This window comes from Ambystoma mexicanum, chromosome 4p, assembly GCF_040938575.1.
Source record: "Ambystoma mexicanum isolate Mex_15411 chromosome 4p, UKY_AmexF1_1, whole genome shotgun sequence".
NCBI classification, from domain to species: Eukaryota; Metazoa; Chordata; class Amphibia; order Caudata; family Ambystomatidae; genus Ambystoma; species Ambystoma mexicanum.
Window position 1 is genome coordinate 576,912,265 of NC_090927.1, and position 18,132 is coordinate 576,930,396.

At 50.8% G+C, this 18,132-nt stretch overlaps 1 protein-coding gene across 3 annotated transcripts in view; it reads right to left on the minus strand.

Moving 5' to 3' along the window:
* CILK1 (ciliogenesis associated kinase 1) overlaps positions 1-18,132 on the minus strand; it is a 488,937-nt gene that overhangs the window by 411,071 nt on the left and 59,734 nt on the right. For all 3 annotated transcript variants that reach the window (XM_069606120.1, XM_069606118.1, XM_069606119.1), the window contains one exon: positions 16,488-16,567. In XM_069606120.1, coding sequence (XP_069462221.1) covers positions 16,488-16,567 — 80 coding nt within the window. The remainder of the gene's footprint in view (positions 1-16,487; positions 16,568-18,132) is intronic.

Below are 18,132 nucleotides of genomic sequence, written 5' to 3' on the forward strand. Positions count from 1 at the left end.
CACTGCTCCGATGTACTGGAGCCGCTGTGTTGGCGTCAAATGGGACTTCTTTAAATTGAGGGAGAAGCCCAGCCTGTGAAGGGAGTGGCAGGTGACGGACAGATGATCCAGGACTTGCTCGGGAGAGCTCCCCCTCATCAACCAATCATCCAGGTAGGGGTAGACGTGAATCCCCCCCTTGCCTGAGATGCGCTGCCACCACCACCATGAGCTTGGTGAAAACCCTCGGGGCGGAGGTCAATCCGAACGGCAGGACCCGAAACTGAAAGTGCGAGTCGCCAACCGCGAACCTCAGGTACTTCTTGTGCTTGGGATGGATCGGCACATGGAAGTAAGCATCCTTGAGGTCGAGAGACACCAACCAGTCCTGAAGCTGAAGGGCCTGGAGGACTTGAGAGAGAGTAACCATCTTGAACTTGTCCTTCCTGAGGAGTTTGTTCAAACCGCGCAAGTCCATGATGGGTCTCAATCCCCCGTCTTTCTTCGAAATAAAAAAATAAGGGGAATACCATCCCTTGTTCCTCTCCGCTACAGCCACCAGTTCTATGGCGCCTTTCTCCAGCAGGGCTTGAATTTCCTGCGCAAGGAGCGGATCCGGACTCTTCAAAGAGAGGTTCCCTGGTGGATTGTTGCGAGGCCTCTGCTGAAAGGGAAGACAGTAGCCGTGGGTTATGATCTCCAGAACCCACACATCTGAGCTAATGGCACGCCACTCTACAAGATGCTGCGCCAGCCTTCCCCCAACCGGCGAACCATGGGACATGGCCTCAGACTGAGTGGTAGCGGCTGCGGCGTTACCTGAGGGCAAAGAGACAACTGCCCGAGCGGCCTTGGCACCACGGGTACCCTGTCGTCCACCTCTGGTACCCCTCCGTTGGCCTCTGACTGCCACCCCTCTCGCTTTACTGAAGGACGAGTAATAGCGAAAGGAACCACCCCTCCATTGCTGTCCCCTAGGACGAAAAGGCAGAGGTTGGCAAACTGCAGCGCCCAACGACTTCGCTGCAGCTTTGGAGGACTGCAACCTCTCAAGGCTCTCGTCAGCCTTGCTGCCAAAAAGGTGTTCACCGTCAAAGGGCATGTTGAGGAGCCGGGACTGCACATCAGGAGCAAGCCCCGACTTCCGCAACCACGCAAACCTGCGTATCACGGTGCTCGCCGCCATGGACCTGCTGACGCATTCAGCCATGTCCAAACCCGACTGAACGGACTCACACATGGCATCCTTACCATCCTGGACCATAGCAAGGAAACCATCCCATTCGTCCCCTTCTGGAATATGTTCAGCCGCTAACGCAACACAGTTCCACAGAGTGTGTGTGAAACGAGACAAGGCACAAATGGAGTTGGCTGCCTGAAGCGCCATACCACCAGAAGAAAACACTTTCTTCGCCCAGCCATCAAAACGTTTGTCGTCCCTATCAGGAGGGATGGTAGGGTACGACGCCTGCTTTGCCGGGGCCGTGGCCGCCTGCACCACCAAACTCTCCGGAGTGGAGTGCCTGGTCAAGCAGCAGGGGTCGCTACTGGCTGGACGGTATTTTCGCGTCAAGGACCTGCCCACCGCCGGGAGACTCTCCGGACCAGTCCAAGCCGCCGCCACCCTTCTCTGTAGAGCCATATGAAACGGCAGTACCGGGGGACCAACATCAAGGTTGTCTGTGAGATCATCCTGCACAAACTCCCCTGGGGAGCAGACCATCCCAAGTACTCGGAGACCCTAGCCATAAGGCGCTGGTACGAGGAATCGGCATGAGAACCAGGCTCAGGCCTACAAAACTCTACCTCCGGAGAGGTGTCCAGTCCACTGGCATCATGCAGTGACTGCCTCAAATCGTCAAATTGGCTATGGCCCGAGACCATCTCATCTGGAACCTGACTAGGAACCAGGCCATCAGAATCCTCATCCACCTCCGAAATATATTCCAGGTGGTGAAAAGAAGGCACCCGAGAGTGCTTGCTCTTAACCAGAGCCTTTCTAGGGGGTTGCCCCGTGCCACGGGGTACCTCCGACACCCCAGCCTCGGAAGGCGTCGAGTGAATCGGCGCCGGCGTCGAGAGAATAGGCATCGGCGCCGAGTAAATCGGCGTCGACGTCAGATGCAGCACCGCCAGCATCGACGGCGTCGACACAGTCCTCGAAGCAGGGAGCTCCGAGCGTGTCCTTCGACGACCGGAGCGTCGACGGCTTCGGCGACTTCCTCGGAGCCGGAGCCTCGAGAAAGCCTGTCGACGCCCTCGACGCCTCAGGCGTCTATGTCTTCCTCAAAGACATCACAGGTGCACACGGTCTCGAACGCGTCGAGGACCGGGACCTGGAACGAGTACGTCGAGAACGAGTCCCCTTGTCCGAACGGGACCACTCCCGTGACTCGTGCCGACCACTCTTGCGAGCGGGGTCTCTCGACCTCTCACGGCCGACCCCACTCGGTGGCACGGACGGCTTAGTACCCTGCGACTCGAGAATCGCCAGCATTTTCTTCCCGAAGGAAGCCCATTCCTCCGGCGTCGCACGGCTGGTGTGGTAAGCGACATGCCGGGCAGAGTCCGCAGAAGAGGACCTGGAAGACGACCGCTGTCAGCGCTTCCGAGAATGCCTCGAAGAGGCCGAGGAGTGGCGAGACCGACTCCTAGAAGGAGACCCACGAGACTTCCGACGACGACGCGGAGAGTCACCTCTCGAATCATCCATCGAAAGCCCCGCAGACTTCGACTTCCGGGGCTTGGACACCCGACCTACCGACAACTTCTTCTTACGTTCCCATAAGGCTTTGGACGTGAGCGACTGGCAGTCGATACAGTCATCCGTGTCGTGGGCCTCCCCGAGGCACCAGAGGCAGGCGTCGTGCGAGTCCGTCACCGACATCTTGGACCCACACTCCCCACAGTTCTTGAAGCCCGGATGCGGGGTCGAAGACGAAGTAGAAGACATCTTCTTACGAAGGATTTTCTCACAAAAACGAACAGGTTCGGAGAACCGAGAAGAACAGAACTCCAAAGAGTCAAGGCGTAACCGAGATTCACGAAGCAACACGTTCGCGGAAAAAACGGAACGGAGGGTACGGGCGTCGTGCGTCCTACTTATCACATCAGAGGACGTCGGAGGAGGTCCGCGACGACGGCGCATCGACGTCATCGACGCAGACGCCGAAAAAAAGTTTCCGAAGCAGCACAGCTGTGGTGATTACATGTCATAGATATGGAATACGTCGGAGGACCCAATCCCCTTGAATCCACTTTTCTTCCCATCTTACTTGCAACATAGCAAAGCAAAATAGTGACTGGTTATTAAGCTTAGGTTTTCACTTGGATAATACAACACAGACATCAATCTGTTTTAATACTGTTGAGAGAAAAACAATAAATCAGAAGAGAAATTGTATAGCGAGTACTAGGGAAAAAATATATGGATATGAATGGTTGGGTGGAGGATTAAAGAGATGGTGCCCTACAAGGAGTGTATCATGTCATGAAAGTAGTAGACCTTAGCCAAAGAAATCCTTGTCAAAAAATATAACATTAGCTGGCTAGTACTTTGCAACCAACCCTCTTGGAAATTAAATCCCTTGTCTTGGAACACTTAGGGCTTTAAGACAATTATCAAACAGGCACCAGAAGTTGACTTTATTGCAAAACATGTGGCATTTGCAATCCTTACCTCTGATTACAAATAGTGGGGGAAACAATGTTATGTAAAAGAAAGAAGTGTCCAAGAAATAATAGGTCAGGATATTCAGGCCATTGGCCTCCCTTCGCTACGTTTTGAGCACGGGACACAGAGGCACACTCAAGCTTAGCACAGTCTCTGGCTTCTCTAGCACAAGGGTGCAGTTCAAACATTAGCATCAGGGTCGTCCATGCCCAAGTCGCTTTACCTTTCAAAGTCTCTTCTTTCAGAGGGCCTAATGCGACAAACCATACGTTATTTTCCTCTTTCGATTTCACAAGCACTCAATTTCTCAGGTGATGCACTATTCACCTCGGATAACCCTCAGCCGAGCTCAGATCCCACATACACAATTTCTCAGGTCGTTCACCATTTACCTCGGACCCCCTTCAGCCGGGTTCAGATCCCCTTTAACACAAAGTTTGTAGGATTTTCATGTATCCAATTTCTCGGGCGATTCGCGGTTCACCCCGGACCCCGCTCAGCCAGGCTCATATCCGTTTTAACACAATGTTCAATCAGTCTCCCTCTGCCTGGCTTGGACCAATTTAATTCACTTTAACACAAACTTGCTTTATCCCAAAAAGCCTTTTGTTGATCTCCCTCGTTTCGGCTCGGACCAACGTTATCTTATTTGGTACTTTTTTTTTTTGGTTATTTTTCTACTTTCTTTCCTCTATTAACATCGAAGACTTTGGATTGTGCATAGGATTTTGCATGACCATTTGCAGGACCACTTTGATTCACAATCCTTTGTCACACTTTTGCCACCTTTCAGTTGGATACCTTACAGAGAACTTCGAATGAGCACGCACGCTGTGCTGGACCACTGTCTAAAAGTATTGGGTCTTGTTTCAAAGTTCAATCACTCATCTGTTGTCCGATTTTACTTGTGTTGGTTATCACATGCGTTTCATACACTGTTTGTTTCAGCGTTCACCATACAATGTTGCTGCTTGCAACCTTGGCTTCAACACAGACCGGTCTGGTATCGGCCTCCCCAACTCACTAGCTGAGTTGATTTCATTGGTGCTACTTTGTTGTAGGAGCCAATGACAGTACCACGGAAGCAGGCAATTCTCCATGCTTTAAGTATGAACCCGGGAGAGACCCAGGTACCTCCGACTCACAATGCAGGATTCTTCAACCTGGTTTCCTGGTCTTACGCTTTCTATTCAAGGTTTTGGTAAAGTAACGGTTCCTTATCGAAAAAAGGTCAACGGCACTTCCCTCCTTGTGATCCCCTTCTCTTTTGCCGTCTTTTGCCTCGTGTTAACCTGCCATCTTGGAACTGCTGCTTTCTCGTGTGCTTTGGGCCTCTGAGACTGTGCTCTTGTGCTCCGCCTTTCATCCTTGTAGGGAAATGTAATGGAGGTCAGTGTAATGGAGGTCAGGTGTGTGAGATGGTCAGTAATTGCCTGACCTTGCCTTACTATCATGACGACATGTTAGGTAAATGGCTCGGGTGTTAGTCCATTTTCCCTCATACCGAGCTGTCCGTGAGAAAGGGTTTGTGTTGTGAGGTCTTGGCTACTTCAGGTTTCTCCAGAGCGGATGCAGGGGTCCTCTTATACCAAAAGCCAGTTAAGAGCAGAAAATCCCACTATGCAATAGCAGAACTAGCCCCACACACACCCCAGCAGTGGTCCAATGAAGACATGGGAACACTCATGTATAACACTCTTACACACTGAAACCAGGTTGTGGATTTGGACCAGACAGTCCCAGCCTACATCCTTCCAGCAAACACACACAGTCATCCAGTAGAACGCTAAAAGACTCTGCTTTCCCAGGCACTGGAAGCCCATATAAGGATTTTCTGGCCTAACTAAAAGACAAGATGGCTGAAGGACAAGTGAAAAACCTGGCGGTATTGCCATGTTTGGTCACTAGCCACAGTTAGACCACCACGGTAAGGCTAAAACAAAAAGCACCAAAACAAAAGGTAAAAAGTCACTGCTTCCACCAGCTTGTCTATTTAGCACTCCTAGAGTAACCAAATATCCTCAGAGTGTTAGTCTAGGGCAAAAACAAAAAAAAATCTACCCCATTGAACTGCACTGTATGATGCATTGAGCAACGATAAAAGGTTACCACAACTTTATAATAAGTTACTAAAAGTAGTAACCAAGTAACAAGACTTAACTGAAACAATGTTTCCCAGTACTGACAGCCTGAAGGATATTTCAGTTTCCCCATAACAGATGAGCAAAAGGAAGCTTAAGGCTTCACTGCACTGTAAAAAGTACAGGTCAGGATCACAAATAAAAGCAAAATGTTTGCGGGTTCATATAAATGGAAGGAAAGGTGAGGTAAAGAGAAATCTTTCCTAACATTGTTACGCCAAAGTTGTGCCGAAGTTAAGCCCTTCCGGGCAGAGGATGGGCTCAGAGGACAGCGCTTGGCTAGTCCAATATTCGCATTCTGCCATTTTAGCACTTGCTCCTGCAATCACAGCATTTCCTTTGCACTTTAGTGTGCATGACCGGGCTAATGCGCTCTCATGTACTAATACGAGTCCTGTATTGAATGCTTATTTGCTCAATGTTCGTTCTCTCGTAGCCCATGCTGATCTTGTGTACGTTTTTTTGAGCAACTGTTGTCGCGATATACATTTTATCCCTGAAACCTGGCTTTGCGACACATCGGCTCCTGTGCCCTCCGATTTGCTTCTGGAGTACTACAAACCATCCATCAGGATAAAGTGGCTTCTCACCCGGGTGGAGGGATTGTGGTCATTTTTAAAGACTCTCTGAATGGCTCGCTTATCCCTTTAGACCATGGCTTGGCCATGGAGACTTTTCTGGTTCACCTGGCAGTATCTGCCTCCTATTCTGTCCATTTCTTGCTAGTGTATCGACCCCCAGGATCCATTACTTGACCCTTTTTTGGAGTTGGTTGCTTCTTTCCAGGTGAAATACTGCAATCCAGTATTGTTAGGGGATTTTAATATTAGATGTAACCCCCCCCCACTCTCAACCCGGTGTTGTATCATTTTTGAAGCACTTGCCGATTTAGATCTAACCCAATGTGACCGGGAGTCCACCCATCAACATGGGGACATCCTTGACTTAATTTCTTCTGCGGACCCTTACTTCTCAGTTTTACCTGTAAGGCAGGTTCTGTGGACTGACCATTGTTTGGTCCCCTGTTTAGTGGCTTGTCCCCGTCCTGCGACTGTACCTAGTTTAGCATCAGCCCAGAGGAGCAACTGGCGAGAGTTGGATGTGGCACACATGGTGTCACTGGTTAAGGCAAATTGTCCCATAGGTTCAACTTTAGAGCTTTCCATTCTATCTCAGGCGCTTCTTGCTGCCGCAAACAAAGTTGCACCACTTACACATACCCAGGTGCGTCGCCGCCCATCTCAGCCGTGGTTTTCTGAAGAGCTTAAGGCGGCTCATTTGGAGCTAAAGCAAGGTGAACGCAAATGCCATTCTCTTATAGTCCTAGTGCAAAAAGAAACTTTGGAACGCTCTCTAGGAATTATCACAGGGCGTCTCAGTCAGCCAAGCGGGCTTTTTTTACACTCAAGGTTAAAACTGCATTAAACTGCTCTAAGGGGCTATTTGCAGTAGTCAAATCTTTCTCTTCTACTGCATGGTATATGTCGGTTGCAGCCCCGTCTCAGCTACGCTGCGACTCGTTAACAGACATTTTTCAAACTATGATCGGGGATGGAACAAGTTACTTACCTGTAACTGTTGTTCTCCAGCATGGGTCTGGCATGCATCCAAATGCTCATGAATATTCCCCGTCGTCAGGCTGGGAATCCTCGGTAAAGAAATAATTAGGTTCAGTTTCGTTTCTGAACTGTCTTTCTACTAATAACCAATCACTGGTCTCTGGGTCATACTGCCCTCAGCCAATGACTGCCCTCTACCTAAGCCCCTCCTCTGGCAGCCATATTCAGATTTGGTAGCACGTAAAGTGGCAGTAGGACCAAGAGAAGAGCCGCAGAGGGGTTGGAGGGAGGGTTTGCATGTGAATCCATGCCAGACCCATGCTGGAGAACAACAGTTACAGGTAAGTAACTTGTTCCTTCTCCAGCATGGGGTCTGGCATGGATTCACATGCTCATGAATATAAGAATACATAGCAGTACACACATACACAACCACAGGAGGTGGCAAGGCTAAACATTAAGCATTTCAACAACTCAACATTAAGCATCTCTTACCTCCTCGCCGGGCTCACCTTCAAGCGAACAGGTTGCGCAGCACTGCCTGGCAAAATGCACACACTCTGGACTCCTCCCTGGAATCCCGGTCAACGCAGTAGAATCTCGTGAAGGTGTGTGTGTGTCGACCTCCACGTAGCAGCCCTGCAGAGGCCAGCAGGGGCACAACAGACAGGAACGCTGTGGTAGCAGAGATTGTTCTGGTTGAATGGGCTCTCGGACGGCCAGGCAACAGTTGGTTTGCCAACCGGTGACAGTGCATGATGCAGCCGAAGAGCAATCTGGAATTGGAAGCCTTCGAGTAAGCCTTCCCTTGGTTCACAGGTCCAAAGTTCACAAACAGTTGTGATGTCTTCCGAAGGCTCTTCGTGCGGTCCACGTAGAACTTCAGCACTCTAGCCACATCCAGCGAGTGCAAAATCCTCTCAGCCGGTGACGAAGGGGACAGGAAGAAAACCGGTAACACCAAGGGCCCGTTGAGATGAAAGTCCGACGGCACCTTAGGCATGAACGAGGGGTGCGTCCTCAGCACTCCCCTCGTCTCGTGGAATGTCAGATATGGAGGTTTACAGGAGAGGGCCTGGATCTCTCCCACTCGCTGTGCAGAGGTGATGGCCAGAAGAAACTCTGTCTTCCACGATAGGAACTTCAACGGTGCCGAATGCAGAGGCTCGAATGGCGGACCCATGAGCCTGGTCAGCACCACGTTGAGCTCCCACGCCAGGGCCGGAGCCTTCACCGGCGGCAACGAGCAGAACAGTCCTTCCATGAACTCCTTCACCAGGTGATAAGACCATAGAGATAACCGTCCCGGACTTCTGGTGTAGCGGGAGTTTGCCGCCAGATGGAGTTTGATGGAGGCGTGAGCCAGCCCCGCCTTGGCCAGCGACAGCAAGTACAGCAGCTCTTGAGGGGCCATAATCCGCAGAGGGTTGATCTTCTGTGCACGGCACCAGACAGAGAACCTCTTCCATTTGTGTCCATAGCACCTAAGAGTCGAGGACTCCCTGGCCTTTGCAAGCACCTCCTTGCAGTCCGCCGGGATATCATACCCTCCGAACTCTAGTGCTGCAGGAACCAGGCCTGCAGGTTCATTGATCCCAGGTCGTGATGGAGGATGGCGCCTCCTTCCCTGGCGAGAAGATCCGCGTCCGTCGGCAGTATGACAGGGGGGGGGGGATGCTGACATGTCCAGAAACCAGATCTGCCTCGGCCACGCCGGTGAGACGAGGATCATCCTGCACCGGGACCGTCCGATTTGACTGATGAGTCGCAGTAGCAACGGCGGGAACGCATACAGGAACAGGCTGTCCCAGGGGAATGAGAATGCATCGCCCATGCTCCCCGGCTGGGGAAACCTGCTGGCGAACCTCCGGCACTTGGTGTTCGTCGCTGTCGCAAATAGATCAATCTGGGGATTGCCCCATCGTCGGAACAGGAGTTCCACTTGATCCTGCCAAAGCTCCCACTCGTGTCAAGAGTGTAGCTCTCTGCTGACCGAGTCGGCAATGGTGTTCTTTATTCCTGCCAGATGGAAGGGTACTAGGAACATCCTGTGGGCAACGGCCCAGTGCCACAGATCCTGCGCTTCCTTGGATAGGGCTTGGGTTCTGGGCCCCCCTGCTTCCAGATGTAAAACACTGTGGTGGTGCTGTCGGTGAAGACCCTCACCACCTTGCTCTTGAGGGACGGGAGGAATGACCTGAGGACCCAGAACACAGCTCGGAGCTCCAGGACGTTGATGTGTAGTGACCTCTCCTCCGGGAGCCATAGGCCTCTCGTGTGGAGATCTCTGGGACGGAATGATGGGGAGCGCACACCAGTTTCCTGATGTGCCTGGGTCTGGAAGTCCATAACCGCCGCTAGATGCGCAGTTGCCCCACCATCGGATCACTTGGCAGAAAGTCTCGTTGAGGGAGATCTCGTCTTCGAAGCTGCCTGCCGCTTGCATCCAACGGGCGTCGATGAACTCCTGCAGTGGCCCCATCCGCAACCTGCACAGACGCACGAGGTAGATGCACAACATCATGCCAAGCAGGGACTTGATGGACCTCACCCTGGCCACTTCCATAGTCAACAGCAGTTGTACCTTGTCCAGGATGGCTTTCGTCCTCTCCTCCGACGGTGAAGCCAACCATGCCACTGTCGAGTCTGGCCCCCAGGAACAGGGCGTCCTGTGACGGTACCAAGTGGGACTTTGCAAAGTTGATTGAGAATCCCAGTTCCGTGAGCAGGAGGACAGTCTTTGCTGTGTGATCGACGGCAAGATCTCTCGACTTTGCTCGGATGAGCGATGAGCCAATTATCCAGATAGGGGTATACGGGGATCCCCTGCTGGCGCAGGTGCGCCACCACTGGTGTTAGGCACTTGGTGAAGACCCTTGGTGCTGACTTCAATCCAAAGGCCAGGGTCTTGAACTGGTAGTGCTGTCCTTGGACCACGAACCATAGGTATTTTCGATGTCCTTTTCGAATGGGGATGTGGAAGTATGCGTCCTCCAAGTCCAGCGACGATAGGAAGTCACCTTCCTCCAATTGTCCCAGCATGTGCTGAAGGGTGACCATCCGGAACTTCTGGGACTTGATGTATTTGTTGAGGCGGCGAAGGTCTAGGATGGGCCGCCGGTCTTCTTTCGGACAAGGAAGTACCTCGAGTATACTTCGGAGACCCAGAGCCTCTTGGGATGAATTCCATCGCGCCCTTTTTCAGCATTGCTCGTACCTCCAGAAGCAGCTGTAGTACGTGGTTTTCTTTCCTGGCCACAGGTGGAAAACGGGGACACTTTCTTTGGAAATCCAGGGAGTGCCCGTTGGCCAAGGCGGCCAGCACCCAACGGTCGGTGGAGATGGACTCCCACACGCTGACGAATTTCACCAGCCGGCCTCCCACTGGGGTGCTCGGGTAGGGGACCGATGTCACGGCCGGTTCAGTCCTATTTCGCCGAGGCCTTGCCACCTTGGCCTCATTGGCAACGACGACGATGTCCTCCTGTCTTGTTGCGGCCTCTGTAGGCTTTCTGCGACGAGGAGTGGGCTGCCTGGCGGTACATCGCGGAACTGCCGCTGAATCCTTTGGAGGCATCTTGAGACTTGCGTCTGGAGGTCCGAAAGGACGGCCGTCGTTGATGGAGAGAACCCAAGGCCGGGGCCGTCTCGGTGTCTGCCTTGATGGCCTGCAGTGACTCGTCCACTGCCTTGCCGAACAGGTTGTTCCCGTCGAAGGGCATGTCCAGTACCCTGGTCTGCACGTCCTGACGGAAATCGGTGGCCTTCAGCCAACCGCGCCGGCAAAGGCAAACGCTGTTGCCCATCTGGCGAAAGCCGGTGTCAGCGATGTCTGTGGCCACTGTGATGGCGTGGTCCGACACCACCTCACCTTCCTGCAGGATTTCCAGGGCTTCATCCCTCTTGTCATCTGGGAGGAAGACCAGAATGGGAGCGATCTTGAACCACAGCCCCTGTCGTAGCGCGCCACGATCGTGAGGGCGTTGGCCGCCTGGATGATCGTTGCTGCCGACGACATGACCCGTCGTCCCATGGCATCCAGCTTCTTCCCCTCAGCGTCCAGCGGGGAAGTGGAAGTTGATGCCGTCGCCCCTGCCGATTTCTTATTGGCTGCCGCGGAGACAACTGAATCCGGGGACGGCTGTGCCCTGAGGCACATAGGAGCGGAGTCGGGGACCCAGTACTTCTTCTCGTACCGGTCTCTCTTCGCAGTGGCCGTGGACGGGTTCTTCAGAAGGGACAGTCCTTCGTCCCAGATGTCGTCCAGTAAGGGCACTGAGAGGACGGTCTTCCTCTTGGCCTCCCGTCGTTGGTAGAGGAACCCTTCCTTCTTCTGCTCCTCGGGGAATAGCTGGAAAAGCTCCGATGCCCTGGCGATCATGGTGTGGAAGGAGCCAATTTCGTCAGGCGGTGAGGCCCGGGAAGGGGGTGATGGGAGATCCGTCCCGTCATCACCACTGTCGTCGTCCGTCCCCGTCATCTCCATCCCTGTCCCCGTCTCGTCCCTCGGAGAAGGGGATGGGGTGAAGGCTGGAAGGGAGGTGGAGGATGGACTCGCCTCCGCTTGTTCAGTGGGCTCCTTGACAGTCCAGCCGCCGCTGGATCGTCCGCTGGTGGTAAGGGCAACCATGTCCTTATCGCCGTACACAGGTCCTGCAATGCCATTAAGATTGCTCCTGTATTGTCTTGTGGCATCGGTTGCAATGGGAGCGAAGGTTGGGGCGCGGGGTCCTCCGCTTCCTCCACATGTCCGCGGTTCCTCGTCGGCCCCACCGTCGCGCTCTACGTCCGCCTAGTCGGGATCTCTCCCTTAGGCCCTGGCCTCCTCGAACTTCTTGTCCAGGATCTTCTTGACGCCAGCCAGCTCATCTTCTGAGATGGTATCCATGCCGTTTATGGCTACCATGTCGCCCCCCTCTTTCTCATCCTGGGGTTTCACGGGGGTCTTCTCGATAGGCTAGAAAGAAGTTTCTCTCCTGGGTAGCAGGGAAACTCTAGGCCCGGAGGTAGTCTCCACTGGGGTAGCCTCTGTAGGCTTCGCCAGGGCCGCCACAACCCCTTCAAACGAGGCCTTAGCCGGGCGAATCAGGGCCTTCACGACCATGGGCGCGTCGGAGGCCTTCACCTTAGGGGGAGGGTCACCGCCTAGCCCCCTCTCTGCTTTCTCCGTCGGGATCGACCGGGGCTTCTCCCAAAGCTTACCCGGGTTCTCAGACTTCCTTTTCGCCGAGCCAGAGCGTTGGCTCGTGGGTAATGGCGTCGGTGACATTGCGCCCTGCCTCGCAGCCAAGGAGCTTTTGTTGGGCTTCTGTCACTGGAGCGCCTAAAAGGTCTTAGAAGACTGCTCAGATTTCTTCTTCTTCTCACCTGCTGCTGGGCTCTTCCCCTCCAGCCAGTTGGTGAGTCGAGTACAACGATCCTTCATTGCCCGGACGGGCATGTTCTTACAGAACTCACAATCCTTATTCCACAAGCGATTTGTCGTCGTGAAGGCAGTAGAGGCACCGGGAGTGCTCATCTTCCTTGAAGATGTTCTGCAATCCACATCCTGGGCAGTTCCTTAACAGTTTGAATCCAGTAGGCGTGGAATCTCCCTTGTCCTGGGCCAGGTCCGAAATGGAGTAGGCCTCAAAGGTCTTCCGGAATCCTTCAAGAAGTGTAATTCGACAAAAAATCCGCCTTTGAGGGGCGTAGAAAAATTTTGAAACGGGTCCCCGTTGTTCGGAAGAAGAATCGGTGGAGCTTGAGGCTGGTCCACTGATTCATCACCCATGATCCACTTGTAAGTCTGAATCTTTCTTCTTTTAGAAAAGACCAAGATCCGAGATTTGGATGCGTTAGGCAAAAGATTGTTAGCAACTGCATAAAGGTAAAAAGAAATAATTCTCTTAAGGCCACAAGGGGTACGGTCCAGGAGAATAAAGTCATCAAGTCATCTGCAAAGGCAATCCACTCGATCGCCATCCTCCCCAACCTGGCCGGTGCAATGGAAGGTCCCTGCCACACTGCCTCCACATCGCACACGTACAGGTTGAAGCGAATTGGCGCCAGTGAGCAGCCCTGCTTGACCACCACATAAGTAGCAATTTCCCTAGACAAAGTACCCTCCTTAGTCAGACGAGCCCTAATGGTTGGGTTTGTATGAAGTAAGGCAAGGAGCTGAACAATCTTACGCAGGATCTTCATCGCCATCATCTTGGACCACAATCTCGGTCTTATTACTCTATCAAATCCGTTTGAGAGATCCAATGAGGCTATAAACACATCTCCTATATTGGACTATGTACCGCATCTCTTAAATGTGCCAGAACTGTCGTGTTAAGGTTGGTTTCCAGCTCTTCCCTGAAGCCAACTTGAAATTTGCTATGATGCAAATTGTGCCCAACCACTTTATTAAGGTCTCTTAAGAGCAGGATGGAAAAGACCTTACTAGCCGCATCAATGAGCGCTATGGGTCTATAATTACTAGGGTTTAAAAATGTCGCCCTTCATATATATGGGCACGATAATGGATTGAACCCAAGATTCCGGGACAGTGTGGGTCTCAAAGGTGTAATTAAATACTGGTATCAAAAGATTGGCCCACAGCTCAGGGGCAGCCTTAATAACAAAGGGCGGAATGCCATCTGGGCCAGGGGCTCTGGGCAGCTTAAGTTTATGTATGGCCCATATAATATCCCCGTGATCCCAAGTGAAGCCTCCAGTAACAGGAGATCCCAAATCCATACCTGACCCTTCAGCAAATTTCAAGGGCAGTGCAAATGTGTTCGTGTAGTAGGTGATCCAAGCCGCAGCTTGGATTGGACAGTCTAGACTGCCCTTGGAAGTGACTAAAGTCCTATTAACAGTGGCCCAGAATTTGCCATCCATACCCTTACAGAGACTTTCCATCATATTCTGGTGGGAATTCAGATATTGATCCATCCTAAGTGATTTAACCATGTTTTTGTGTCTCAGAATTAGCTTTTTCTTTAGGACCAACAACTCCCTTAAGGATAAGGTCTGTTTTTTAAGAGCCGCCAGGTCCCTTCCTGTTAATCTTTGAATTATAGATTCTAGAGTCCCATCTAAAGCTCTCAAATTTATTGATATTACCCCCCACTTTACTAATTTTATAGGCACAAGTCAGCATAATGTTGTTATACAGATTCCCCCTTTATATGATGGCACTATCCCCCAAATCAGGTTGGGCAGCTTTTATTAGGTGTTCTGTAAGGAGGGTATTAAATCTCCTAATGGTATTAGTATTCCAATTGACTGATCTCCCTTGTTTCACCACTGAAAGACCCATAAACTCAGGTCTTACTTGGATACCTGGAAGGGCCAAGGTCAAGGTGAAGACTAAAGGGGTAGGGTCCCCAAGGTCATTGTCTATGTGAGCCAAGTTCCCACAGGCTTTTTTCCTCCATTAGCCACGTAGAAGAAATCAATCTTGGAGCTATTAGAGCCCCTCTTCCACGTATGCTTGGGTAATTCCGAATTGCCTGGGTGGTCCAACATCCCCAGATCCCAACCCTCCAGAAAGCTATCCCACTGCATCCCCCTGCTAAGATACCTTCTGCACATAGAGAATTAAAATCTCCTCCCATCACAATGCGTTTCCCAAGACCCTTCTCACACCATTCCCCCAGAATCTCACTGAGGGTCTCCTCCACTTTCTCAAATGGTACTTTCAAGTGATGCCAATAAAGATTCAACAGCATTATAGGCTCTAGCACTTTCTCTATATCCAATGCAATACCCAAGAGCCAGTCCCTACTACAGACCCCTCTGCAATTGAACCCTAGATTACGATCTACGGCTATAATCAAGCCCCCCACTAGGACGTCCCGTCGTACCCTTAGAGGCATCATGTGAGAAAGTATGGAAGCCCTCTATGCTCAGATGTTCAACCATCATGGTTTCCTGGAATAAGTATATGCGTGGGAGGGTACTAATGGAGTACATGCGAAAATATGTTCAAATTTAAACTCCCACACGTGCTTCATGAAATAACTTTCATGTTAGTCATGCACATCCTGAACCCTGTGTTAGGGTCTCCAGCTTTATAGTGCAAGGGGTGGAGATTTTCTGTGGCGTGGCATTTTTTACTCACATAAAGGGGCTACACACTATCGTGTGTTCTCACATGATGGTGAGACATGTGTGCAGCAAAACAAGGAAAGGTCTCCATACTGTAGCATTGCATGTTTTACTGGGATTGAGAGCAAAGCCAGCTTGAAATGTATTCTTACATGCTGGCGAGGGAGTCGCGCAAGCATTTTTGCAGCTAGCAATAACATGTTTTCTCCATGTGGCAAGATATTTTTAATAGCACTAAGGGCAAAGCCAACAAGAGAATGGTCATAAATGGGGATACTGGCAGAGTCAGCATGAAAGGTTTTCTCAGGTCATCATCACTGTGCGTAATATCGGTGGCAACGCACAGAGTTGGCTGGTACATTCGTATGTCAAGAGCCGGACACAGCCTCCTTGTTTCAACACTAGGCAAAAGATTTAAATTTTGAATAACACATCTATATCCTTCCCCTAGTGCAGTGTGTGGCGTGAGCCTGCAGCTGCATGATCATCATGCGTATTGAGCATGCGTGGTGGTGCAGGCTGGCCCAGAGTGTGGCGTGGCCTGTGCTTTGTTACCAAGCTTGGAAGGGTGGGGCCCTCAGGATGGCTCACAGGGAGCCCCGCACATTTTGTGTTATGTGCTTGGTTGTGTAATTAGCTAAAGTATTTTTGTGTGGTTTCTTTTACTTCTCATAATTGAAAGTGTTAACTGTACAGCACAAAAGTACCAATTCCCTCCTTTCAGGCCTGGCTGCTTAGCTGCACTACCTTAAGAGAGCATGGTTGGGTTAAAACACTAGCGGAGACAACCTTTTTGCTGCAAGGTGATTTATTTTACAGACTTTGAAAAACCTTTCTATCACATGTCAATAGGGACACTATTGTATCTGGCTACTTATTGGTATAAAACTGACAGCAGGATTTCTCCAAACACATGGGTAGAAGGCTACATTTGAAGCACACTTCATTATTGGATCAATGTTGACAAAGATGGCCGTTTTCTAATGCACTGAAAGAAAAAGTTAATCAGCTCCTTTAGACATGCACATACAAAGGATACCAAAACAAACTTACCGTACTTGTGAACAAATGCAAGCCCTTGCAGTATCTGATACATGATGTTCCTAATGGCGGATTCAGGAAACAATTTGTTTCTACAAAACGAGATGAAGAAGGTACAAAGTAGATTAGCAATGCGCACCTAGGGACAGATTATCATCTGCATCTAAAACTAGTCTAGAACCATTAAATGACAAACATTCATTTGTCAGTGTAAATCTATGCACATCATGATTAGTTCTGGCTATATGGTGGGGCTAAAGCGTCAACTATAAACCAAAGGTATTGCAACAGAGTACAGCTAGGGAGAAATAGCATATGCAGATGACACAAAGCTTGTAGGTGGTGTTTGGTTATTTACCCACCTATTGACTGTCCATGGCTATGCTAATCCCTATGGCCATTCCTACCCACTCCCTGCCCTTCACTGTCCAAAACATATCCTCCTGGGATCTCTTTGAGCTAGCTTTATCAAGTCTTACCACCAAACCTTTGCTGCCATTGATTTTTCAAAGATGTCTTCTGAGAGGTAATGACTTAATTAGAGCAGTAAATGTGTTAGTGTAATTGTCTTAACCAGGTCATCCTTTGGCCACTCGAGTCATAAGCACAATGAGTGTGCTTCACCAAAGTTGCGTTAAAAAAGAAAAGCATCGGATTTCAAGATGGCGGCTGACGGGGCTGGACGCTTTTGATCAGCTCTGTCTCCACTGGGCAGCGCAATGAGCAGAGAACAGTAGCTGTGCGCGTTAAGCGGTCAGCAGAGGGGCACTGTTAAAGGAGATTCACCCGCCTTTACAACAGAGCAGGATAACTATCAGCAACGGAGGGCCATTCCGGTAACCACCTGTGATAGTGGGGACTCTAACGGAGATGAGGCGTCCCATTGCTTCGAGATCGCTGGAGCTACAGCTGGGGAGGAGGGGCCGGAACAAGTTGCGGGCAGACTTCTGTGCGGTTCAGGAGACACAGGGTAACACAATATTATCATGACGTCCATCAAAATCTTGATACATAATGTAAGGGGTAATGAACAAGCTTGAAGGATATGTGAAAGTGCAGAGGCTGGACATATTGATGTACCAAGAAACACATTGGAAAAAAAGGACAAGGGGAAGTTTAGGATTAAGGGCTTTTCCCCAGCTATACCAGGCTAATGCCAGCAATAAGACTGCAGGGTTACTTATAGCGATAAATGACAGACTGTCGGCCCACGTCCTAAATGGTAAGACGGGCGCTTTCTTTTTCTCAACGAAAAAATGGGCACACATTTATACACTTTAGCAACACTCTACAGGCCCAATGCAGGACAGGATGGCTTTTTAAAGGGGACATAGTCACAACTTGAGGGATTCGCCAGGGGGGACATCATATTGACATGAGAATTGAATATGGCGTGGATTCCCCAACAGGACAGAAGTTCACGAGCCAATTCACACATAATGGCACCATCGAAAGCAGTGAAGCAAAAGATCACTACGCTAGAACTTCTGGACATCTGGCGGGCAATCAAGGGACAATCTAAGGGATTTATGTATTACTCCCACGTACACACCTCCCTATTGAGGACTGATTATATTTGGGTCTCCAACAGTTTAGTGAGAAGGGTGAAGGGGCTGGAACTGGGGACTATCTCACTCTCTGATCATGCCCCATTGTC